This window comes from Girardinichthys multiradiatus, chromosome 21 (assembly GCF_021462225.1).
Source record: "Girardinichthys multiradiatus isolate DD_20200921_A chromosome 21, DD_fGirMul_XY1, whole genome shotgun sequence".
Taxonomy (NCBI): domain Eukaryota; kingdom Metazoa; phylum Chordata; class Actinopteri; order Cyprinodontiformes; family Goodeidae; genus Girardinichthys; species Girardinichthys multiradiatus.
This window is the reverse complement of record NC_061813.1, coordinates 8,578,829-8,606,019: the sequence shown is the minus strand read 5'-3', so window position 1 is coordinate 8,606,019 and position 27,191 is coordinate 8,578,829. Positions and strand designations below refer to the sequence as shown.

Below are 27,191 nucleotides of genomic sequence, written 5' to 3'. Positions count from 1 at the left end.
CATTACTGCAGAGAATATCATATTCATCTTTGGGCTTTTAATGATGCATTTGAACTGTTTCCTTCCTCAAATATTCACACACCTGGTAATATTGAGATAAATCTTCCCTAAGTTGCGAGACACCATAAAGTATTGTCCATGAATTTGTATCAGGCTTGAAGTTGGGGGCATTCCAAGAGCCTAATGTTTGTCTGCTTTAACCATTCCAAAACCAGAATAAATATATGTTTGGAATCGATGTCCTGTTAGAACCCAATAGATTGCTTAGTTTCATTTAGCTGACCCAATTGTCATGATGTCTAAGAATGTCCTAGAGCCACGAAGACTCAAGGAGTCCTAGATTGTCCATGGAAATCATCAACATGGATCGAGACCATGACGTCCAACAAAGAAGCACCTTCTACAAATTCAACCTCTTCAAGCTCAGATTAAATCTGCAAGCTGTGCCAATTGTTGAGCATGGGAGTGGTAGCATCATGCACAGGGTCTGTTTTGCTATCAGTGGTACTGGGACATCACACAAAGTGGATGGAAAAAATTAAAATGAGGATTGATTTGAGTCTTTATTTCAAATCAACAGCTAGATGTTAGAACCTTGGATACGATTGCGTGTTCTGACAGGACAATGACCTCAAACACACAACCAAACTGGGTTTAGAATTAATAAAGCAGGCAATCATCAAGCTATTGGAATAGCCTCAACCTCAACCCCTGGTTGACATATAGACTATGCTTAAAGCCCAACTCTGTCCCAGAAAACCAGTCAATTTAAATGAGTTCTACTATTTCTGATACAAAGATCAATCAAATACCCAGTTAGATTATGCCAGAAGTTTGTTGATGCCTACAAAAATTTGTCTGGTCTCCTTGCATACTGCTAAAACACATATAAGCAAATATTTTTAACCCCATTTGGATTAGAGAAAAAAAGAGTTCAAATTAATCACCTGAATTAATCTGACATTCATGTCAGTGATGAGTGTATGTAAACTTTGAAACATACAAACAGACAGTCATGGGACTAAAAAATACCATCATATAAAAAATGAAGTACACCCTTCCCTGTTTTAGAACATGTAAGAGAGAAAGTAACAGCCTTATGCTGGTAAAAAATGCAAGTGATTAAGTCGTCATCAGCAAGTCCGACCACCTCTGTCAAATCAGGAATTTGGTAGTTTGTCGGTCTGTGGTGCTTATTTATTATTTTTTTTTTTTAGAAACTGCTTTGAGATTATTTTACTTGCAATGGACACAGAGACGGAAACTGAAAGGAAAAAAGAAGCAAAAAAGGGAGAGAGGTGGGGCAAGAGAGATAAAGGGAGATGAGAAGAGAATAGAGGAGAGAAAGAAGGGTAAAGTGTATACAAGATAACACCCTAGAAGACTGCTTCTACATCTGCAGAAACAACAGCATTGTTACCGAAAAGTGCACATTCTGTGGTGTTTAAGGGGAGATAAGACAATGCCAAGTAGGAAATACATCAGCAACATTAAAGAAGCAACATGTGAAAAACATTTAAGTCTTGTACAGTCTTGTTTCAGCTGTTTTCTCTGGTTTGTCATCTTCTTGGATCTGGTGTATACAAGGCTTTTGGTGCAGTGTGGGCTCGCTTTCTTTTACAAGCTGCTGATTAATGTGCCAGTGAAAAGAAAACACAAAGTTCTTACATCGTAAGCAGAATTTGCTGCGCAGTTGTAACAACTTTGTTTGCATTAGCAGCTTGTTAGTGAAAGCCTTAAAGAGTAGCTTTAATTTACATGATATACACGCTTTGACACTGGAATATTTCTGCAGTCTTCCGGAGTTAATTCAGTCTGCTGAGGCCTTGGCGTCAGGTTTGGGTGTCTGTCTTCATCTTTAGCTGCTGTAAGGTAAAACAAAAGGACAATAAATTACCAATGCTTTCTAAGGTCCTATCTACACTGAAGGAATACTAAAGGGAAAAATAGAGTTCTTCAACAGTGAAGCACAGAGTGATTGTACTTAATACATCCTTCTTGTACCTGTCGTTGTCCTCCCCAATGGTATCAGACTGGCTGTTCTGGAGAAGAAGGGCCCTGTTAATGCCAATCAAGGGAGATGCTCCAGGCAGCTGCCCTGGTCTTATGGGTTTCACTAGGTTTGACAAAAAGAAAAAATGTCTCATTAATACAATTACTAATCAAGAGATTAGTCATTTAGAGATACTTTTAAACCTTTCCTATTGCATGTTGTTGCTGCTGCCAGTTTTTATGCAGATCTAATCATGAGGTAAGTAACACCAGTCACTTATGATACAATTGTTTTTAGTATGGTGTGTGCAATAGGGTGGAGGGATGTAGAATTCACAGTGTCTTACTGTGCAAGGGCGTTACTTTCGTCACTGTCACGTTTTACTGTCTTCTTCATGCACAGATAGAGTGACGGAAGTATTAAGCACCAGGAAAAAGTATTGGTGCATCTGAATAGAAGCTTTGCTTTTTTTTTTTTTAGGATATTCTAGGAGAAGTTTCATCTGACAAGTTGTTTGTTTTGTGAGTTGCTTATTTGCAGAAAAAGTCACAGAGGGGATCCAAAGAGAAGCTACATTTGCTGACAAATTAAAAGATGTGACATTCCTTACTCCAGCTTCAGAATTAAATTCCGTTTACCTGACCCTGACAGACCTACTACCTTTGTCGGCTACCTTACTGTATTCCCTGCCTGCTGATCAAAATATTACCATATTATTACCTTGTTTTCACCTACCTATAGAAGCTCTCCTGCCCATATTTTTGGGTTTGACCGTATCCTTTATGCGCTCCACCTCTTCCTCATGACGCTTCTTTTCACGAGCCGCGCTCTCCTTGGCTTCCTTTAGTGCGGCCTCCAGTGCTTGTACCCTCCCCACTGTGGCAAGAAGGCGCTTCTCCATTTTGGGGATCTCACAGCGAAGGCTGGCGTTGTCTCGCACCAGCTGCAAAAGGAGAGCTTTGAGACAAAAGGTTCTAATGATGGAGACAACTTATATGAGGAGCTCAAATGGGGATCTTGTGTGTTTTACCTGCTTGTGAACTTTGGTGAGCTGTTCAAGGTTGCTCTCCAGGAAGCTAATCTTTTGTTTCTGAGCAGCACTGACTTCTGCATCATCTAAGTCCTGCCCATTCTGTCCAAGCAGAGCAAAGAGCTTTATCTTTAACCTGATTTTTACAGTGCTTTGGTAAAACATTCAAACCCCTTAACGTTTCCACCTATTTCGACGTTACAATAACAAAGTATTTTCTTTTTGTTCTTTTTCTTTTTTTCAGCAGAGTAGCACTCAAAATTGTTGTCTGAGTGGTAAGAAGAAGCCCAACAGATTTACTTTCACAAGTGATGCTAAGGCTATAATGCTCTGCTTGATATATATAAAAAACATTTTAATAGAAAGTGCTTTGGGATTATTTCAATTGCAATGGACACGGAGACGGAAATGAAAAGGGAAAAAAAATGAAAGAAGGAGAGAGGTCAGGCAAAAAGGAAAATTATCCATAAAAATATGCAATAGCGAGTGTGAGGGGCCACAGACGTCCACCCCTGCACCCCCCTGTCTGGAGACAGACACGGAGCTGAGCCGCAGACATCCAAAGGGTCCTGGGAGGCACATCAACCACAAACAGAGACCCGTTAGAACCAGGGGGCTCAGGCCCCGGCAAGCAACCACCGGGAGTGGAAATAGGCCCAACATTTGATGGGGGGCCTAAGCTAATCCAGGAGTGGGAGCAGCCCAAGACCCAAAACGATACAAAATCATGCACACACAGTCACAATCACACATTCCCACCCTCATGTGTACACATAAAAACACTCACACACACCCACCGTAAAGACACACAACAACAGATGTCGTACACTCACTCACACTACCCATACATACTCTATACTCCCAGGTCCAAGTACCGATACTCCAGAGGGACAACCAGCCCCCAGACCCAGAATATGGTTCCCTTCATTCCCGGATGGAGATGGGCAGACCATCCCCAGCACCAGCCCATATTACTGCCAGCACAGCCCGAACCAGAACAACCCCGGCCCAGACCCCGACCCCCCACTCCGACCCCAGCCCCCAACGACCCCCATCCCCATCCAGAGAGGGGGCCACAAACAAAAGAGGGATCTACCTGGTCCAAACAAGCCCGCCAATCAGAGCCATCCCAGGACGAAACAGTCACAACCCCCCTAATTAATTCCAATCTCAACCCCATGAACCCCCCACTCCCCATGAACCCCAACATGAATTTCACCACAGGGCCACCCCCAACCAGAACACAGATATCGAACACATGCCCCCAAACCCAAACGCAGGTCCAAGACATCCATTAGTTATACGCTCCACAAATCTGCCCTTTATAGAAAAATGGCAAGAAGAAAGCTATTGCTGATAAAAAACCATAACAAATCCTTTTTGCTGTTTGCCGCAAGCCATTTAGAGGTCACAGCAGACATGTGGAAAAAAATCTATGTGCAATATATTATATGAGGCAAACTAACACTCCCCATAAACCCTGAACACACCATTCCCATGGTGACACAAGGGGAGGGCAGCATCATGCTGTGGGAATGCTTTTCCAGGAAATCTGGTCAGAATTGATGAGAAGATGGATACAGGTAAATACAGGACCATCCTGGAAGAAAACTTATTCACAGACACTATATCCAATTACACTGAGCCTAGAAAAGTCCCACTAAATCTAAGGCTAAATGACATGATTAGTAGGAGATTTGCATTTTCTGTGAGTTATAGGAAAAGCTTGGATGTGCCTTTTTTATTTAATCAAGCCTCAGGCTGAGGGCTGCAGATCCTCGGGTCCCTAATTTTCATCCGCTACCTTTGAAGAATCAGATGGCCTACTTATCACAAACGCTGTCTGTTGTGTTCCCTGGATTCATAAAAAAATCATCAAGATGCAAATTAAGCAGAGCACAGCAGGCTGATGTACAAAATCTGAAGATGTTTGACTCTTTTCAGGTAAACGCAGTGATCTAATCAATGATGATAGTTATTACTTGAAAATAATTTTTTAAAGAACATGTTTTACTGTAAAAATGAAAGACAAAATAACGAATTCTACCTTTCTTACTCTTCTGAATAAATCTTGCACAAAAAGTCTCCGCAAACTGTGAAGTGTCTGTAGCTCCCGAGCCTAAGAGAGAGAGAGAGAGAGAAAAAATATTACCTCACTTTTAACTTTTAAATGGACCTCTAAGAACGATTGACTTGATTGTCAGTAACCTGTTCTCAATATTCACACACATTTATTGGCCGCTCTACTAAACGTGCAGAAACCCGTAACATAATTTCATCTTTTTCATTTTTTCATCTTTTGTTGCAGCAACATAATCTCAAACTGACAATTTTTGAAAAATCAAAAATCAAAGCAATAGTTTTATAACATTTCTTCAGAAGCAAAAATTTAACATTGACAGAGCTCCAGTGGCAATTTTTATTGTTACATGTAACAATCCCTTTAAATAAATGTAACGAAATATTTTGATTTAGTCTTATATATCTTTTAAGTTGATCGTTTAAAAAAAAAATTGGATTAGACTTCCTGTTTCTATGGTGTATAAACATTACGTGATACAGAGGCCCTTTACTCCTAGGCATTGGCCAAAAAACTCCAACACTCACTGCAGCAAAGAGTGGCATCTTGGGGTCACCAGGTCTCTATGACAACCACTAGATACTGTCTACACACTAACGGGTTGCTTGGGAACGTTGCCTGAAAAAAATGCCTTTTTTTTGTCCTACCACCACATATGTAAATGTGAAGTTTGCTAAACTATAACTGGAACTGTGTGCTTTGGGTTCGCACAGTAGTTAGCATTGTTGCCTTGCAGCAGGGACCTTTTCACACGTAGTTTGCATGTTCTCTTCGTACATGCATGGGGTCTGTCCCGGTACTCCGGCTTCCTCTACAATCCAACTGTTAAGTTAATTGGTCTCTCTTAAATTCCCTTAGGTATGAGCGTGTCTTTGAATATTTGTTTCATTTGTCTCTGTGTTGCCCTGTGATTGACTGGCAGTTTGTCTCAGAGAGTACCCAGCCTCTCGACTGGAGATAACCACCAACTCCCCTGCACCCTGAATGCATAAGACTGTAAAGACCATAGAGGGATGGATGAGTGTGTGCTTTGCTTAGATGAAAACGAGACTGACAGATTACCTGTCAGATTACTTATGAATGTGTACTGAGTGAATAGATATTGTTTCATCCTTAGTGTGAACACACCCCTTTAGCTGCAGAGAGACTTTTAATAATTGAGAAAATAACTGACCACAGTCTCCTCTAGTCCCTTCAGGTCCTGCCTGGCCTGTTCCCGTCTGTCCTGCAGCAACCTGCAGCACAATAATCAGGTTGTTAATATGATCATGTGCACCTGCTTCTAGTAACAGGTTCCCTTGTGAATAAATATAAAGCTGTACGTGAGCTCCTGCAGCTGGCGGCTCTTCTCCTGGTCAGCTGTTTTGAGCTTCTCATGCTCCACTTTCAGCCTCTCCTGCTCCAGTACAATCTCCTGGTTAGAACTGTGCAGACCGCATGAACGAATCAGCACAGGTTCACGCATTCTCATGGCAGAGCGAGATGTTTATACAGGAGTTTGTCTTACTCCTGCAGCTCCATGATCAGCTTCTCTTTGCTGTCCAGCTCATCTCTCAAGCTGCTGATCTGCTTCTGATGGGCCTCACGGTGAGTCTGGATCTGCTTCTCCACAGCCTCCTGGACACATATATGCAAGCACTCGTTTACATGCTGTCATGTGTCTGAGCTGATTTAAGAACTGTCAGCTTAGTGACATAGAATACCTTGACTTCATTAGCCGACTGGATCTCATTCTCTTTCTCCATGGCATTAACTTTCTCTGACAAGACACAAAATAAACAAATTTGCACATACTTCACTAAAATGGTAAAATCTGGTGAAACTGTGGATCTATTTACTTTTACAGTCCAACATGCAGTACAGACCAATAGTTTGGACACGCCTTCTCATTCAAAGAGTTTTCTTTATTGTCATGACTATGAATATTGTAGCTTCACACTGAAGGCATCAAAACTATGAATTAACACATGTGGAATTATATACTGAACAAAAATGTGTGAAACAACTGAAAATATGTCTTATATTCTAGGTTCTTCAAAGTAGCCACATTTTGCTTTGATTACTGCTCCACACACTCTTGGCAGTCTGTTGATGAGCTTCAAGAGGTAGTCACCTGAAATGGTTTTCACTTCACCGGTGTGCCCTGTCAGGTTTAATAAGTGGGATTTCAAGCCTTATAAATGGCTTTGGGACCATCAGTTGTGTTGTGCAGGAGGTGGATACAGTACACAGCTGATAGTCCTACTGAATAGACTGTTAGAATTTGTATTATGGCAAGAAAAAAGCAGCTAAGTAAAAAAACGTGTGGCCATCATTACTTTAAGAAATGAAGGTCAGTCAGTCCGAACAGTTGGGAAAACTTTGAAAGTGTCCCCAAATGCAGTCGCAAAAACCATCAAGCGCTACAAAGAAACTGGCTCACATGAGGACTGCCCCAGGAAAGGAAGACCAAGAGACACCTCTGCTGCGGACGATAAGTTCATCCGAGTCACCAGCCTCAGAAATCGCAGGTTAACAGCAGCTCAGATTAGAGAACAGGTCAATGCCACACAGAGTTCTAGCAGCAGACACATCTCTAGAACAACTGTTAAGAGGAGACTGTGTGAATCAGGCCTTCATGGTAAAATAGCTGCTAGGAAACCACTGCTGAGGACAGGCAACAAGCAGAAGAGACTTGTTTGGGCTAAAGAACACAAGGAATGGACATTAGACCAGTGGAAATCTGTGCTTTGGTCTGATGAGTCCAAGTTTGAGATCTTTGGTTGCAACCACCGTGTCTTTGTGCGGCGCAGAAGAGGTGAACAGATGGACTCTACATGCCTGGTTCCCACCGTGAAGCATGGAGGAGGAGGTGTGATGGTGTGGGGGTGCTTTGCTGGTGACACTGTTGGGGATTTATTCAAAATTGAAGGCATACTGAACCAGCATGGCTACCACAGCATCTTGCAGCGGCATGCTATTCCATCCGGTTTGCGGTTAGTTGGACCATCATTTATTTTTCAACAGGACAATGACCCCAAACACACCTCCAGGCTGTATAAGGGCTATTTGACCAAGAAGGAGAGTGATGGGGTGCTGCGCCAGATGACCTGGCCTCCACAGTCACCTTACCTGAACCCAATCGAGATGGTTTGGGGTGAGCTGGACCGCAGAGTGAAGGCAAAAGGGCCAACAAGTGCTAAGCATCTCTGGGTTCTCCTTCAAGACTGTTGGAAAACCATTTCAGGTGACTACCTCTTGAAGCTCATCAACAGAATGCCAAGAGTGTGCGGAGCAGCTACTCTGAAGAACCTAGAATATAAGACATATTTTCAGTTGTTTCACACTTTTTTGTTCAGTATATAATTCCACATGTGTTAATTCATAGTTTTGATGCCTTCAGTGTGAAGCTACAATATTATAGTTTATATATACATTATATAGTGATGAAAATAAAGAAAACTCTTTGAATGAGAAGGTGTGTCCAAACTTTTGGTCTGTACTGCATTTTCCAGTTATTTTAAGGAGTTCACAATGCCATGCACACTAACAAGGTTCCCAGGGTCTTGGGAAAAGATACAGCCCCACAGCATCACAGATCCTTCACCATACACGAAGTACTTGTCCACATATTCATTCCTTGTTTACAACCTGGGGAGTTTGGCGTCAATCTTAGTTTCATTTACCAACACACACTGTTCGTATTAAAGCTCTAGCAAACTATATCAAAATATCACATTTACTTTGGTGATAGTAGAGAAGACAAAGATGTACTCTACACCCATGTGGATACCATGCATCAAATGTATTTTTAAAATATGTTTCTAAGAAATCTGGAAAACTGTAGTGTCAATAAATGAAGGAACTTTACACAGGCTGCAATCTAGTTTAAAAGACTGGAATTGTTAAGGTGATTAATGAGTGCAGAGAGAAAAGACTGGCTCAAGTTTAATTTTAGTAGATCAAGAACCATCTTTAAATTTGTTATGTCATCACTAAATATAGCAGTTCTAGAAGTCGATAAGGGAACTTCAGTGTGGATGTCTTGAAATGATAAATACATTGTTATTTAAAAAGGATTGCTAACATCTTATTTTGGTCTTGAGTGGCTACTAATGTTCGTATGTTTCAACCAGCTCCCGTTTATGCAAATGTCATTTCTTGGTTCAGATGCTTAAAGAATTTGGACATCATAATTTAGTCTTTTTTTAAAAATCAAAGGCTTGACTCTTAGCTTTTTGGCTGGTTTTTCATCACTTAATGAGTTCGGCTCCTTAGTTCAGCTCAGTAGAGAAAAGGTATTCCCAGGGCTGATTGCTTGGCCCCTTTTGTTTTCAAAAGCTCATGCTACTGTACTTTTTGGTGAACCTATATTTTTTTGCACATTACCCTTTCCATATGGATAAAGCTTTATTTGATTTTAACTTCTTACATCAAGACCAAATGTTTGTCTTTCTAAGAAAGAATTACCCAAATTTACTTTAAGTAAGGGGTTATAGAGACAGGGTACATTTTTCTGGTTTGTGATTTTACACAAACTATCAAAATCTAAGAGTTGAATTAGTTTAAAGTTAGCCTAGCACACCTTAGGTTTACCCAGCACCGGTTTTGATCATGCTCACCCTCAGCTCTGACTCTGACTATCTCTTCATTCAGAAGGTCCACATTCTCCTCTAGCTGTCTCTTCTTGTGCTCCACATTCTGGAGGCTGTCTGTCAGGGACTTGATCTTAGCTTCATACTGGACACCAACAGGAGAGGAGAAACAACACAAATAGTCTGCATGAATGCTTGCCCACATGAAGAATGTTAGATCTGCAGACAGCTGTTCACTTGTTAAACAGCTGTTTGACATACAACCAAATGATCCGAATGGAGCATCTGTCACCATATTGACAGCATGTGTGCTTGTGGATGAATTCAGCAGCAGTTACCTGAGAGATGCGGAGCTGGCAGGCAGTCAGAACGCTCTCTGTGTTCTCCAGCTTCTGGCTGCTTTCGACCTGACTGCTCTCCAGCTGTTTGCTGCGCTTCACCATGGTCTTCACCTCAGCCTTCATCTTACTGATGTAGAGCCGGGCCACTGTAAACTCCTCGTCAATGAGACCGCTGCTGTCCTGTTGCTGAGTGGTTATAAAAACGGCACATTGTAGCTTTGATGTATGTGGGGTACCATTAATTGACATGCATTCTGATGGCAGGAGAGCAGAAGCAGCAGCAGCAGTGTTGTTATAACCGATGTGAAAGGTTTGTCTTATCTCCACCGCAGATAAAGATTTTGCATATTGTCTATAACAAACTCCAGAATCACAGGTACTTGAGCTTGTGCAACATTCGTCTGATATAACCTACAGATGACTAAGAGATAACAACAGTTAGTAGCAAACACTCTGAACATTAAATGTCTCAATCATGCCTATGCCTGTGCTTCTGTCTGATACCCCTGAATATTTCAGCTTTTAGATAAATGGAAAAGGTAGAAAACCAGTTTCTCTCAAACATAAAAACATACTTATCTAATCAATTTAAGCGAGATATATCATTATCATCTGTTCTTGTTTTCTTCTTACATCAATGAGTGTTAATGGAGTCATTTCCAGATGAAAATGTGGAACATAAATCATCAGTTTATTTCTGCCTTTGCTGTGAACAGTGTTTTGTTTTAGGCATTACATTAAGGTTTTTTAGTGTGTTGCCTGGCCCTTCAGCCTTTTCCATGGTAATCAATTGCTATTTGCAGTTCTGGCCAGATGATTCGTCATTTAACATTACCAGATCAAATATCTGGTAATGTTAAATGAGCTACAAGTGAACTAACTGAAAGGCATGAAACATATTAAAGGAGCGCCATCTTGTGGTCTAGGAAATACAATGCGTTGCAAAAGTATTCATAGCCCTTAAACTTCTTTGTATTCTGTCACATTAACACCACAAACTACAGTGTTTTATTGGGATTTTATGCTATAGATCAACACAAAGCATAACTGCAAAGGAACATGATGATCATGGTTTTATTAATTTTTTTCTTTTACAGATGCAAATCTTAAAAATGTAAGCAAATTTGCATTGAGCTCCCTTTACTCTTATACCCAAAAACTAATCTAGAGTAAACAACTGCCTTCAGAAAGTAACCAGTTTGTAACCAGAGACCAGCTCTGTGTCATTGATTCCTAGAAGAGCTGGAAATAATGTGCTACATCAGTCCAAACCAACCAAGACATGGCCATCCACCTAAACTGGCTGCGTGGGTACAGAGAGCAGTATTTAGAGAAGTAGTAAAGAGGCCCATGGCAACTCTGGAGGAGTGCCAGAGGTCCTCAGCTCAGGTGGTTGTTGACAGGGCCTAATTTGGCCTTTATGAAAGAGTAGAAAGGAAGCCTTAAGAAGTCTCTTTTGCATTTTGCATCAAGCTATGTAGGGACACAGCAAACGTAAAAGAAGAACATACCATGGGGCCTGGTGGTGGCTATATTATGCTGTGAGGATGCTTTTCTTTAGCAGGGACAGGGGAGCTCTTAGAATTGTTGGGAAGATTGGTGGAACTATAAGAGTCTGTGAAGGACGTGAGACTGGGCCAGAGGTTCGCCTTCTAGCAGGACAAAGATCCTAAACATACAGCCAGAACTACTATGGGAGAGTTGCAGCTATAACTGTAGCAAAAAGTGGTTTGAAATATGGATTCTTTGTTGGTCTATCATATAACATCTCTATAAAATACATTCAGGTTTGTTGTCGTAATATGAAAACATTTAAGGATTTGAAAACTGTTGCACAGCAGGTACCAGTAGGACAAGACGCAGAGAGGCACCTTCATGTCATTGCTTCCCACAGCAATGCCAATCTCAACCAGGTCTTTAAGTAAGGAAGACATCATCTCAGTGACCCTCTTTTTCTGGTGGTTGGCCATCTCCTTCAGCTTCTGCAGCTCAGAGTCAATGGAGGCCAGGGAGCTCTAAGGATGGAGATAAGCACTCGTTTAAAGCAAGTATGTGTAAAAGTAGTCACAGCATGGACCAGATTCCAAACATCTGAGCTTTAACTATCTTACAGACTTCTGGTTCAGCTCCTCGCTAAGCGCCTCAAACTCCTTCGTTTTGTCTTCAACTTCCTGACTCTTCTGGTCGTAGTTGACGGCTAGCTCCTCCAGTGCCTGCAGCACCTCCTTAACCTCCTCCTTGGAGGCTTCGTTCTCAGCCAGCAGTCTGTTCAGCTCCGTCTGCAATGTGTCATGGTCATTGCGGGAGGACTCCAACAGCTGGTGTACAAGGAAAAAGATGTTCACTGTGATGTGATTGGGTTTAGAAACAGATGCAAATAAGGGGAGTATTAATAACATTTTTGTGAAGTAATGATATTCCTAATCACAACCAGGGTCTCACTAATAACCAGTTCTCAAGATTCAGACTGAGTCAGGAGAGGCAGAGCAGAGAGACAGTGGCATCACCTCTTCCTGGTCCAGCAGCTGCTGCTTCAGCTTCTCCACCTCCTGGGACTGCTGGTTGATCTCATCATCCTGGAGAGAGGAAAAGGATGAGATGAAGGGTGGGCAAAAAGACATAAATAAAAAAGTCATTCAATCATTTTTATAAGCCTGTTACTTAACAGATAAACAGCTGCGACATCTGCTGTCAAAAAGAAATGCTGCACTCTTTGCTAATCATGTCATATTATGCAATAAGATAGGCTTTGTTTTACTAATGGTCATAAAAATGTTTTATATGGGTCATAGACACCTAGTGACACAAAACTGTTACCTTGTCATCCAGCTCCTTGTAGAGCTTGGCCCTTTCTGTGTCATACTTCTCTTTCTCTGCACCTGTGAGAGCCACTCCAGGCAGGCTGCCCAGGGAAGGTTTAGGTGCTGCCTTATCATTGTTGTTGAGCACAGCATCCAGGGCCACCACCTCAGCTTTAGCTTTTTCTTTGTCAAACTGCTCCTCCACGGGAACAATCTCTCCTGCAGAAGGCAGCAGAGACATAAACTGAGTGATTCTGAAATCATTTCAGAAAATTATATTTATATCCATTCTCAGCTGTGTTTTGAGACTGCTAACATGAAAACAAAGGATTCTTTCTTTTGGGTCAAAAACAGAACCAGTGTGTGACTCAGCTCTGGAATGCATTGACAAGAATATCTTGTGTGCATGACCGAAGAGCTTCTCCCTCTACACTCTAAAGTCTACTGGTACATTTTTTAACCCGAATGTTGGGTTCTATTATAAATAGAACTATTAACTATTATAAATTAAACACACAATTTCCTTGAGTATTGTGGGACACTATAGATAACAAGTACACAATGTAACTTTCACAATTCGTAATATATCAATGTATAAAACTGTATGCAGTCCTCTTGAAGAATGCAAATATGTTCGAGTAAAAGCATAAAATAATGCAAATTAAGTCTAGACTTCTTATTACAACCTCTACTTCATCTTTAAAACATGCTTAAATAATGGTGGCCCAGGCACAGTGTGATAGGCCACATGTGTTGTCTCTCTGACTGAGCTTTTAAAGCCTGCCTTCATCATTATCGTCATTTTCTTTTCCTCAATAAAATACCGTCATTGTTTTATTTCCTGGTATTAGTCAAAGAGTTAACCCCTAATAGACTATTGTTCAGAATTCGCATCAAACCAGCAAAGGTTGTCTACGCATACCACTGATGTCTGTTGGTGTATATATTTTGCTCATTTGCATACTCAATAGCTAGATTCAGATCGGACATGTCAGGGTCAAGACCAGTGCCACACAAATCACACTACATATCCTATAATGCACTGCAAGATGTACTCAAGGTTCAAAGCATGGAAATAAACTGTGCTGGTTAGACAGTCAGATGCAGGAGACTTGCTGGATTTTCCGTGTTGCCAGTAAATGACAAACCAACTCAACCCCATTTTTTTCCAAGTCGGCATGCCGTTCAATGTCTCTAAGGCGCAAGAATAGCATGCAACTGCTCTGTAATCCATTCATGTTTGATGTGGGGAGCACCTGCAAATATCCTGACAGATCTTACAGAACTGCAGTGTAACAGTCCACTGCAACTCTGTGGGCCCATCACAGCTTTCCTCTTGCTCCCTGATGATGCCCTGACTCCATCTCAAAGATGCTTGAATGCTATGCACAGTTGGAAGCTTCATACCGGTGTGAGCAAATCTTCATCTGTATACCTTTCAAAGTATGGTAAGGTTCATCAGACTGGGTTACTTAAACCTAAAAATTCTTAGAGTGTAGTTTTTCAAAACCACAGAAATGCAGGAAATTTAAATAAATCCTGACTTCTTCTCACTCCCCTGTTTCACACACCAACAGCCGGATTTACAACACATAAACAGTAAAGTGTGTTTTGGAGCTGCTGGCCCTCACCATTCCTCCAGCGATTGATCTCATTCTCCAGCCAGGTGATGGTGGTCCTTAGAGTCTTGTTCTTCTCCTTCTCCTTCTCCCACTTCTTTTTCCACTGCTCAGCAGTCAGCTCAACATTCAGACTCACCGTGTTTTTGATCGTCTTTGCCCTGTTGAGTCAGATGTAGGAAAGTCATTGGCATTTCACAGCTTTTATTCATAATGTGTGGGTGAGATGCTAAACCTGTGAATGATATAGTTCTGTAAGGTGTTTAGGCATGGCAATACTTAGGGGAAGGGAAAAAGTATAGCACTATTATCCAGAATATTATTTCTTGCTAAATCTATCCCAAAATTCATATCCCTACCATCTTTCCAAAGCACCTTCTTACATGTTGAGGAAAACAATGCTGCTCAACACACAAGTGTGTGTACCTTTGTCCAAACAGCAGAGTCGACCTGGTCTCTGCATCATTAAACGCAGAAGGTGAACAACAGATGACCATGGTTGTCCGACAGTTTCCTCCCAGGGAGTCCTGCAGGATCCTGGTCATCTTACTGTCTCTATATGGTACGTAGCTCTGGCAGAGAATGGAATATGAAATAGCTATAATTGTTGGGCTTTATTTGATGTTTTATGTGGAGGTAATTTAGGCTACATACATTTTCTAACACAAGTAATAACAATTATGTCAAGAAACACCTCCGTGTGTCTTAACACATTGGAAGGTGGTTTAGCTGGAGTTACAATAAACCCTTTGAACTAAACTCAGATGACGTTTGTTATCAAGATTACAAAAAGTCATTGATAGCTACAGTCATGGAAAGACCCATCTAACAAGAAAGTCTGGTCTTTTTTTAAAGATTTGTTTTGCAGCACAAGTGGCCTTATTTTACAGTATTTTGTTAAAAGTGGGCAGACAGGAAATGGGGGTGGAGAGAGGGGGAAGACATGCAGCAAATGTTGCTAGGGCCGGGACTCAAACCGGCCACATCGAGGATTAGAGCCTCTGTATATGGGTCGCTTAACCTTCTGCACCACCAGTGCCTCGCCCGAATGTCTGGTCTTTAAACCAACACATAAAACAAACTGGTGGTTCCCTACAAAATACTGTGCCATGCAAAGTAAAGGGCCTAAAAATGAATTTGCCTTTTTACAGAGTTCCTCAGGTTTTGCTTTGTCGTCAAATCTAAATGTTTCAGATGTTTTTAGCTCATGATTTTTTTTCATGAAGTGAAAAATAGCTTTCCGAACCAACCTGGCCCTGTGTGACGATACAATTGCCCTCTTGTTGAATCATGAACGAACTGTATTTAACCCAATGTTTGGACAGCTGAGTTTATTTTCACACCCAGGCCTTGTTACTATCTAACCTGTAGAATCAAGAAATCACTTAAATAAAATCTCTCTGACAAAAGGAAGTCAACAAAATGATTGTAAAAAAAAAAAAAAACACATTATGCCCTGATTTAAAGACATTCAACAACAGATAAGGAACAAAGTCATTGCATCTATCAGTCTGCACAGGGTTACAATGCCATGTCTAAGGCTATGAGACAGCAGACCGTGATCAGAGCCATTATCCACAAATAGAGTAAACACAGAAAGAGAGATCTACCAAAATTATTCAGCTACTCATCAAGGAGGTCACATAAGAACTAAGAAAATAAATGTCAGATCTAACTCAGAGTTTTCATGATTCAAAGAAAGAGTCTGGGCAAAAGGGCCTCCTTGGGAGACATCCGAGGTGAAAGCCATTGCTGACAGCGAACAGGTAGACCAGTCTCACATTTGGCAAAGAGCATCTTGATGATCCCCAAGACTTTTTGTAATATCTTCTTTGGACTGACGAGAAAAAGTGAAAATTTACAGAAGGCTGGCCTCCCATTACATTAAACCTTACACCATTCTGGAAAAAGCACATCATATTAATTGACAAACAAGGCGGTAGTCTTGTGCTGCTTTGTTGCTTTAGGACCAGAAAACCGTTATATCATTGATGGAACCTTATATTCCACCCTCAATCATAACATCTTCATGGATACTGTCTGGCCATAGGTTTGTGACCGAGCAAGTGATCAAGCATACTTTGGTTAAGTAAGCAGCGCAATGATGTCTGAATGGCTGAAATGATTAAATTCGTTTTTTTGATTGGCCTAGTCAAAGTCTGTACTTAAATCTCAGGTTGTCCATGGTCAAAAAGCTTCTGATGGGACTGAATTGAAAATGTGAAAGAAAAGTGGGCCACAGTGATGTAAAAGACTCATTGCAAGTTATAGCAAACACTAGATGATAGCTTCTGCCACCATGGTGGCACCGTCACTTAGGAGTATTTAGGAGGCAATTACTTTTCATATAGGGCTAGGTTGGTTTGGATAGTTTTGTTCCCTTTAGTAAATGAAATGATTATTTCAGTACAACATTTTGTATTTACTTAGGTTGTCTTTGCCATATTTGTTTGACTTGAAATGTGTAGATGTGACAAGAAAGCAAAAATAGAAGAAATCTTGAGAAGGGCAAATACATTTTCACTGGACTGCACATATCCCCTCAACTTTTTCACATTTCGTCACATTAATACCAGACACTTTAATAAAGTTGAAGAATGGTTTCATTTTATTTACAAATAAAAATCTTCACTCTGATACCCCTAAATAAAATCCAGTTCAGCCAACTGTGTTAATCTCAGTATAAATCCAGCTGTTCTGTGATGGCTCCAGAGGTTTGTTGGAGAACATCATTGAACAAACAACATTATGAAGACCAAGGAACGCAGCAGACAAGTCATTGAGAAAGTTGTCAAGAAGTTTAATACAAAGTTAGGCTTTGAAACAATATCCCAGGCTTAGAACACCACACAGAGCTCTGTTCATCCATCATATGGAAATGGAGTGTAAAGCACAACTGCAAACCTACCAAAACATGATAGTCCACCTAAATTGACAGACCAGGCAAGGAAAGCATAAACCAGAGAAGCAGACAGAGGCCCAGGATAGCTCTAGAGGAGCTGCTGAGATCCATAGCTCAGGTGAATCTCTTGTGCACTCCACAAATCTGCCCTTAATGGAAGTGCAGAAGGATAAAAGCCATTGTATGAAAAGAAGACATGGGAAGTCCCATTTTCAGTTTACCACAAGCCATGTACGGGACACCGGAAACATGTGGAAGTAGGTGCTGTGTGTGAAGGAAAACTAACACTGGACATAACCTTGAACACCATACCCATTAGGCAGGAACAGGGAAGCTGGATAGAGTAGAAAGGAAGGTGGATGGAGCTAAATACAAGGCAATCGTGGAAGTAAACCTGTTAGATGCTGCAAAGGATTTGAGACAGGGGTGTAGCTTGACCTGGACAGCAACCCCAGACACACAAAATGTGAAAAGGTTCAAGATGTAAAAATCCATTTTTTGAGGAACAATGGGCATGATCATCTAATGTCAGATAGTGTAATTGTACTAATGGCTGCTATGTGCTAGCTCTGAAGAATGATTATCATGTATCAGTATAGGCTCATAGTATTTATTTTGACCATTATGCTGCCATTTTCTTCTCATGGGAGGATTCCTACTCTTCCTGCTGTCTGAGCTGTCTCACCGAGCCTTCGGCCAGGGCAGAGATCACGTTACCCAACGACGAAAGAGACTTGTTGATCATCTTTGCTTCATCCAGAACTGTGCCTTCTGCTCCGGTTTTTCCCACCTTTGAATAAAACAAACATTACACATGCACATTAGTAATAAGAATAGAAGAAGAATACATGAATCGAGGAGTCTTACCTTTTCACTCCCAGCCAGATCAACGAGGTACAGCTTGCCGGTCAGCTTCTGCTCAGTCTGAGTGTTTTCCTGCTTTATGTTGATGAGGAAGATGCTGTGACTCCGGGAGCTGTGCTCATTCATGTCTGAGGTGCACAGACAAAAGCTCACAAATGTCAATTGAGCATCATCCAGAACAAATTTGACCTTATAGTTTAAGAATAGGATGTCATCAAAGTTTATGTACATGTAAAAGTAGACAGATACATTCGACAATATACTGTAAATATTCAAGTGGTTTCTTTACATTATACCCAAAATGTTTCTTTTATTGACTTCTGCAGTCTCAAACTTATTCAACCCTTTCATGACAAGCATCTTGAACAGCACTTTGTAAATGTGATACATAGCCAGACCCCAGCTTCTGCCAGTGTTCCTGAGGCATTGTAGCCCACTCCTCATTGGCAAAGGCATCTACTTCAATAATATTTTTAGGTTTGCCTATCACAACAATCGTTTTAAAATCCTACTAGAGATTTTCAATAAAGTTTAAGTCAAGGTGACTATAAAGGCCACTTGAGTATCTCCCAGGATTTTCTTTGAAAACAGGCCTTGGTGAGAGGCATACATCTTTATCCTGTTTTATTTACCAATAATGTCTAAGCTTCAGCTGCCTCACAGACTGCATATTTCTCCCAGGATTTCCTGGTACTCCATTGAAAACACCTTACCCTCCATACGCTGTAGTTTTCCCAGTGCCAGAGTAAGTCCCAGAGCATCATTGAGCTACCCCTTTGCTTCACTGTAGGTGGGGTGTTCATTTCAGAGCATGCTTCATTCTTCCCCCTCCAGACATATCACTGATCCAGAGGCCTGTTTAGTTCCAGTTTTGATTCATCACTCCACAAAACAGAATCCAAAAACCTGTTTGACTTATTTATAAAGTTTTTAGCAAATTGGAGCTGACTTCTGGCATGGGGGCCTTCAGCGTTTTGTGTGTTCTCTTTATATGGAAACTGATAGTTTCATCTTTCTGCCACTAGGTGGCGTAGCCACTTCTTCTTCAACTAAGGAGCTAAGCTTCCAACTGGGTCTCGTGGAAAATTCAGGGTCTGCGCTGACTTTTTGTATCCGTTTACTTGTTTGTATCGAGACAATGATGCCTTCTCTGAACTTTACATGCCATGAAACATTACTAACAACAGACCAGGTATTTGAGGTGTTCCATCTTAACCACACCTGATGCAACTGATCAAAGGGCTTCATTAGTTCAGACCACATATGATTTGAAATGTGTGCTACTATGAAGTATTATTTTGCAGCAGCCATTGAAATTAGGATTAAGAGTTGCATTTGGATCAAATCCTTAAATATTTATTTAATATTTTTAAATCGCTTTATGTGGAGAACTAACACTGCACTGAACACACCCCCTCACTGTGAAATAGGGTGGTGGCTGCATCATGCTGTGGGGAATATTTTCCTTAGCAACGATAACACACTAGTTTGCATTTGTCCATCACATAAATCCGAATAAAAAAGATTGAAGCATGTGGTTATAACATGACAAAATGTCTAAAGTTGCAGGGGCATGAATAATTTGGCCAGGCATGATTTACATTCCATTTTTTATCTAAAAGAACAGTTCAGCTCTACAAATCAACAACTGATGACAGGTCTGAATAAGTTAAAGAATCAAGACTGTGGGAGCGAGCGGAGGCAGCGGCTTGGCGTTGAGTGTGATGGCAGTCAGGAGACTCTCTGAGGCTAAACCCATGAGAACCAGCAGTTGTGAAGGAACTCAGTGTGCAAACTCACTTGTGACCGCCACGTGTCTGTTGCTTTTGCCTTCATCTATGGCATCCATTACTTCCTCAGGGCTGCACACAAAACGCTCGGTACATCCCTGCGGACACAAAGGCACATCACAAGGAGACGCTGTGTTCACCCACTGCACAGCATGAAGGGCCACACAGAGGAAGACATGACTCACAGAGAGACAATGACATGGTGCACAGTCTCAGAAAAAGCGGAGAAAAAGTGACCTCATTAATTCATCTTCTCAGTATTGTTAATGTTTATCATCTGATCAGATAAATGCTGAACTATTAATCGCTGAGGGCAGCATCAAACACACTGATAGGAGACGTCTCACCTTGACAAAGGGCACCCTGTTTTTGTCTTCATGCACTGAAAGGTTTGTCTTGGTTACTGTACAGAAAAGTCAAATTCAACATGCCTGCAGTTAATGTGCTGTCTGCATCAGAAGATGAAAGCTTATTAAAAGAGCACACAAGGAATCCAAATACCTACCGTCCAGCAAGTCTCTGATTTTGTCCAAATAGATTTCGAAATATGAAACCTGCCAAACAAAAGCGCTATAAGAGAACCTTTACCACTTATGTACAAGTGAGCTCCAGATTGCTTGGCTGGGCGATTACATACTTTGATGTGGAACTCCGAGTTCTCATCCATGGAGTAAATGTAGTTGAAGATATCTTGAACAATTCTAGGAATGACTCCCATCATTTCTGCGTCATGAAGTTTCCCCTTCAAATGGAAATATTGAACAAAATATAAGTTAGAAATGATGACAGAATCTTTAGCCCCCACAGATTTTTTCTGTTTTTGCTTTTTTGTCACACTTAAATGTTGTAATATATCAGACACAGACAAACATAAGTGAATATAAAATGCTGATTTAAAAAAATGATTTCATTTGTTAAAAGAAAAGGCCATTCAAACCCTTCTTCAGAAGTTGACCTGTTGGTGTGCTTTGGGTCACTGTCCTGTTGCATGACTCAAATGCATTCGAGCTTTAGATCACGAGCTGTTGACCACAGTCTCCTTCAGCATTTTCTTTTGGAGCAGAGTTCAATCAACTATTGCAAATTACCCAGGTCCTGAAGGAGCAAAGCAGCCCCAGATCATCACACTGCCACCACCATGTTTCTCTGTCAGTATGATTATGTTTTTCTGAAACACTGTTGTGAGCTTTACACCAGATGTAACAGGATGCACCCCTTTCCAAAAGTTCTAGTTCAGTTTCATAATTTCACAAAATATTTTCCCAAATGTCTAGAGGATCATTAAGATGTCTTTCTGATATGTGAGTTGTGTTCCTCTTGGTCAGCAGTGGCTTTGACCCTCATGGAGGCCATTTTTGCTCAGTATCTTTCTTCACACGGAAGCATGAACCCTAACCTTAACTCAGGCAAGTGAAGCCTACAGTGCTTTGGATGTTGTTCTAGGTTCTGATGTGATCTTCTGGATGAGTTGCTGCTCTTGGAGTTTTGGTAGGTTGGAAACACCTGAGAAGGTTCCCTAGTGTTCCATGTTTTCTTTATGGACAGTGGCTCATATAGTTACTCGCTGGAGTCCTAAAACCAAAGAAATGACCATGGTCGCCATTTCCAGATTTCCGGACCGATAGATGTCAATGAATTTGTTTCTCATCTGTTGCGCTTTTTGTATTTAATCAGGCTATCGTTGTCTGATATTGAAATTTATTGGACGATCTCAGACATTTAAGTGGGGCAAGAATAGCAAAAACAGGAGAAACTAGCAGTGGGCCAACTATCTTTTACAACACCGTATCAAACATCGGTTTGCATTACCTCCATTGTGTGTGTCTTGCCAGAAGACGTCTGCCCATAAGCAAATATTGTCCCGTTGTAACCCTCCAGCACATCTGCAACATTTATAAAAACCCATTCAGTACTGAGGGTGGAGCTTGAATATGCAAGACTTTACTGTGTTCTACTAATACTAGGGCTTACCTTTGACGATCTTCAAGGCCACAGCATTGTAGAACTGGACCTGAGTTGTGTTGGACTGGAACACACGGTCAAAGTGGTACGGTTTACCCTGGTAGCCAAAAAGAGAGGATGAAGTGAGGAACAACATGGAAAGAGACCATCGTAACTCCATGTAAAGTCATTCCATGTTAACAAGTCACATCAGCAGGGGAGAGTTTTGTTTTTCATTACTATGAAATGTTAGCTCTAGATACTGTTTGGGTAAGTGTGATGCAAAAGTTTAGAGATGCACAATATTTTTTACAGTACCCTACAAAATTATCCACACCCTTTGAACTTTTTCACATTTCGACACAACCAAAAACACACCTAGGACAGGCAACACACACACTGGTACCCAAGGGCAATTTAGAGAGACCAATTAACCTAACAGTCATGTTTTATGGGGTGTGAGAAGAAACTAAAGTACCTTAACAGAACCCATGCATGGAAGAAGAGGGGATGCAAACTGCCTGCAGACAGATCCCAGGCCATGATTTGAACCCCGAACCTTCTAGCTGAACGGCAACAGTGCTAATTATAGCACCACCACCCAAAATAATACACGATTTCCCTTTCTTACATACTTACATACTTAATAGTAGTCCAACTTCAATTTATTCTTCCAGCCTAGATGGGGATCTATTCCCATGGTATCTCCAGAGTTAACATGAGTAGCCCATGTTATGGGCTGCATGATCATGGGTGAGACTGCTGAATGGACAGATGTCCAGCAGACAGTCACTGACACCCTCCTCAAGCAAGTTCTGGGTGCTATCAATGGAAAGTTGAGTGGAAAGAAAAAATGTGGAACAGCTGGGGTAGAAAAAATATGCAACCTAGAGAAGATTGTGAGCAAAGCCCCTTCCAGAGTTGTGAGGAAAATAACTAGGAGTCAAAGCTTCAGCAGAGTTACAAGCTGAGTTTCTTCAGGCCACACAGCATTGATACAGTAATGCATGCAAAAAGAGCCATGATCAAGAATTGAGGGCATATTCTGACCAGAACATGAGCATGCTTTTCAGCAGGCCAACATTTCTGAATAAAATACTGTAATATTGGTTTTATTAGTCCTATATAATCTAGTTTTCAGAGAAACTGCAGTTTGCATTGAATTAACTGTAGATCCAAATCTTTAAGATTAACAGATAAACTACTGAAATACATGATTGTGTGTGCAATGAATCCATACAGTAATATAAGTTTTGCTTTTGAATTAAATTACTGAAATAAACTTCTAAAAATAAGCATCTGTTTAACAAAGTTTCCAAGGATCCAAGCATAAAGAAACATTGAAATATTTAGCCATAGCAGGGTTTATCTCTAATTTCCTTCAATAAAGCATTCTAATATTGCACAAATTATGATTCTGTTCAAACATGACAACAAAATAAGTTCTGTAAAAGGTTAAGTTTACAGTAATAGGAAAATCACACGTGTTTGCATATCGGGGGAAAAAAAGCATATAAAGTATTAGTGTTGTGGAGGCCTGAGCTACCTCTTTATACCATGGTTGGCTATTTCTTGTATTTGAGGCGAAGATAAAATCCATCCATTGCAAATGTGCTTCTGTTGTGGTCGTGCGAATGATACGAGCACATTTAATCAGAACATAAATACAAGTTTGAACATACAGGATGTCCTTCCAATCCAGGAGAGGAGAAAAGGTTCTGACAGGAGTAACTGAAAAACACAGCAAAAAGGACAAAGACAAGCATCAAAGATGTTTTGTGGGCTGTATGTACAGTAATACCACGGGCTATTTTAAAACTGTGTTGATGCTGCAAAATCAAATACTCGTTTTGCTTCTTTGCCATTGTTTAATCTGTTTCAGGTAATCAAACATGTTTTAATGTCTGGAAATACAAATAGTTCTTTCATTTACTAAGGGAAAACCCTATCCAAAAACAACACACGGTGTCCCAATTTAAAGAAATTCAACAACACATGAGAAACAAACACATTTCTAAGGCTACAGGACTCCAGACAACAACAGTGAGAGCCATCATCCACAAATGTAGGAAATATAGAACATTGGTGAAACTTCCCAAACTTCCCTTTACCAAAATTACTCCAGTAGCACTGCAATAATCCATTCAGGAAGTCACAAAAAATAGAACATCTAAACCTCTGATGGCCTCACTTCCTTCATAAGATCAGGATTCCTGATTCAACAATAAAGAAACTGGCCAAAAATGGCCTCCATCGTAGAGTTCCCAGGCTAAAACCACTTCAGACCTAAAATAACACAAAAACATCTTGATAATCCCTATAATTTTGGGAAAATATTCTATAGACTGAAGAGTCCAAAGTGGAACATTGCAGCAGGTGTTCCTGCTGTTACATGAAATAAAATAATTTTCTGAAAAAGAAAAAAAACAGACAACCTACAGTCAAACATAGCAGCAGTAGCTTAATGTCTGGAACTGCTTTGCTGCTTCAGGACCTGAACGACTCAAGACAATTGAAGGAACCGTAAATTCAACTCTCTAGCAAAAAATCGTAAAGGAGGTTGTCCGACCACTAGTTTGTGACTTTAAGCTCAAGCGTGCTTGTGCTAAGGAGCAGCATAATGATACAACGCTGAGCAGCAAGTCCATCTCTGGATGGCATTAAGGTTTTGGAGTGGCATGCTCTGGACTTAAATCTGATAGAGATCCTGTATCATGACCTCACACAGGTTGTTAGTTATCAGAAGGGTGGCACAACCTGTCAATGACAGGATGGATCATATGCTGAATTGCCAAGAACATTAAAAACACCTACTTGAGGTCTGAGGAAGAACAAATAGAAATACTAAATGAACAGTGTACAGTACCTTGCAAAACGATCCATACTCCTTGACCTTCTCCACATTTAGTCACTTTATGCCATAAAATTCAATGTATGTTACATAGATTTTAGACTAAACTAAAAAGTGGATGTACTACAATATAAACATTATACATGGTTTAAGTTTTTTTTAGAAATAAAACTGTGACCATGTGTATTTAGCCCCCTGAGTCAATACCTCATAGAATCATCTTTTGCTCCATTTCTAGGTGCAGTTTTTCAGGTACATCTCTACCAGCTTTGCACATCTACACACTGAGATTTCTGCCAATTCTTTGCAAAATAGCTCAAGATCCATCAGACAGGCTGGAGAGCACCTTTGAACAGTAATTTTCTTGTCAACGAGTCTCACTCGGATTGAGGTCTGGACTTCAACTAGGCCATTCTAACATACATATGCTTTGATTGAAACCATTGCTTAGTACAACTGGCTGTATGTACAAGGAGGTCATACAAAAGTGTTCTGTTTGTGGGTCAGAATGTTCATCTTTGGTCTTATCTGATCAGAGCACCTTCTTCCACATGTTTTCTGTGTCCCTGAAATGACTTGTGGTGGTCTTTAAACAGAACATTTTATAGCCTTCTCTTTGCAATGATAAAAAAAAAAAAATCCCCCATTTGTGGAGTGCACAAGCAATTATCCAACCTGAGTTGTGGATCTCTGCAGCTTCTCCAGAGTTACCATGGGTTCATTTTGGGTCATTTCTGGTTAGTGTTCTCCTTGCCCACCCTGTTTATAACTAGACGGCCATGTTTTAGTAGGTTGGCAGCCCCTCACATTTTTAGATGGTGATCTGGAAAAGTGTTCAATTGTGTTCAAAGCCTGGGATATTGTTTTGTAACCTAACTCTTCTTCAAACTTCTCCACAACTTTCTCTTTGACCTGCCTCCTCTGTTCCTTTATTTTCATGCTGTTGTTTGTTCATTGATGTTCTCCAGATATCCTCTGAGGCCTTCACAGAACAGCAGGATTAAATTAAACAGTTAGAGACAGTTTGCCAACCAGGTGACTTCTGAAGGCAGTTGGTCACAGTTGATTTAATTTAGGGGTATCTGAATGAAAGAGAATTAATAAAAATGCACACTGCAGATCTTTTGTTTTTGTAAAAAGTTTTGAAAACCATTTACCATTTTATTCCACTTCACAGTGATGTGTTACTTTATGTTGGGAAATCATAGCAATTCCCATTAAAATACAATAAAGGTTTTGGTTCTAAAGTAACAAACTGTGGGAGTTTGAAATGCATGCATTTCAGCATTATAGCAGGCATACTGACAACATGTTGACTGTGGTTGTGTTTTACAGTTAGTTAGGGAGAATCTGCCAACCTCGGTCTAATGCTCGACCATCACAGCAAAAACATCTCCCCTCAACAACTGGTGACAATCATTTGTAAATATTAAATAATAATAAATCAAACGTCTCAATAATGGATTGTTGATTAAGTAATTTAATGAAGCATTTCCACCACAGCCCTTCAAATGTGAGGCCTAACAGTTCTTTTTGTGAAAAATAGCCTATGTATAGAAATTGTAACTTTACAAAACGTTCACAAAACATGTTCTGTTGTCAACAACTCGCTGACAAATGTCCTTATCTGCTTAAGGGGCCTGCACACACTCACCGCAATCTGCACACAGTCATCCCCTATAAACTTGGGAATGTACTTGTCCCCCCGGGCCACCTCGGAGCTGTTCAGCGGCCTGAAGCGGCACACCACCTTGATGCTGCACTCCCCGGGGTCCGCCATGTCCGCCGCAGTGGATGGATGGATGGAGCCTCACAGAGCCACAGGAGGGGAGGCTGCACCTCTAGTAAAGCTGCTGCTCAGCTGAAAGGGAGGATCCTGGAGGAGAACTCAGCACCGATTCTCACAACGAAAAAAACTAAAGAGAGTTTTCAATACAATCTGAGCACTGGTGCTCCTCCAGCTGGCACTTACCACTCAGCTGAGGCAAAAAGGAAAACATTAGTCTTAACATTAACAGTCTTAAATGTTAAGAATAAAATCCCTCCAAATGATACAGTCCATCAGCAAAAAGCGACCAGTAGTTCAAAGCCTTCAGAAAGATTAGACAGAGCTTTAAAGGATTCTGTGTTTCTAATGAAATGAAGTGTCTGGATGTGACTGCATGCACTGGCTGTGTTATAAAAGAGTTAAAACTGTTAGAGGGCAGAACTAAAGACGCAGAGCACATGTCCTTCTGTGCAGAGAACAATCACATGGCTTTTTAGGCTGTATAAAGCTAAACTAAAAAAGGCTTGATAAAAGAAGTTATTTTTAATCTCCGATCTGTTGTGTCCCCCAAGGCCTCTTTTCAGCCATGACACAATTATATAATAATAAAAATAATTATTACATTACCTTAATAAGA

General features: G+C 40.7%; 1 protein-coding gene across 1 annotated transcript; it reads right to left on the bottom strand.

Annotated features, from left to right (window-relative positions):
* Window positions 1-1,306: 1,306 nt before the first annotated feature.
* LOC124857698 (kinesin-1 heavy chain-like) lies at window positions 1,307-26,964 on the bottom strand. The gene is made up of 26 exons (XM_047349070.1): window positions 26,441-26,964; window positions 21,966-22,053; window positions 21,804-21,877; window positions 20,632-20,736; window positions 20,500-20,548; window positions 20,342-20,397; window positions 20,005-20,092; window positions 18,208-18,332; window positions 18,026-18,130; window positions 14,865-15,010; window positions 14,451-14,599; window positions 12,836-13,038; window positions 12,526-12,594; window positions 12,130-12,336; window positions 11,890-12,033; window positions 10,016-10,204; window positions 9,705-9,822; window positions 6,807-6,862; window positions 6,611-6,720; window positions 6,426-6,527; window positions 6,278-6,338; window positions 5,071-5,142; window positions 3,024-3,125; window positions 2,729-2,936; window positions 2,005-2,116; window positions 1,307-1,865 (listed from the first exon to the last, which is right to left on the bottom strand). The coding sequence occupies exons 1-26, from the start codon at window positions 26,564-26,566 to the stop codon at window positions 1,859-1,861; spliced, it is 2,871 nt and encodes a 956-aa protein (XP_047205026.1). The 5' UTR covers window positions 26,567-26,964; the 3' UTR covers window positions 1,307-1,858.
* Between the last annotated feature and the right edge of the window lie 227 nt (window positions 26,965-27,191).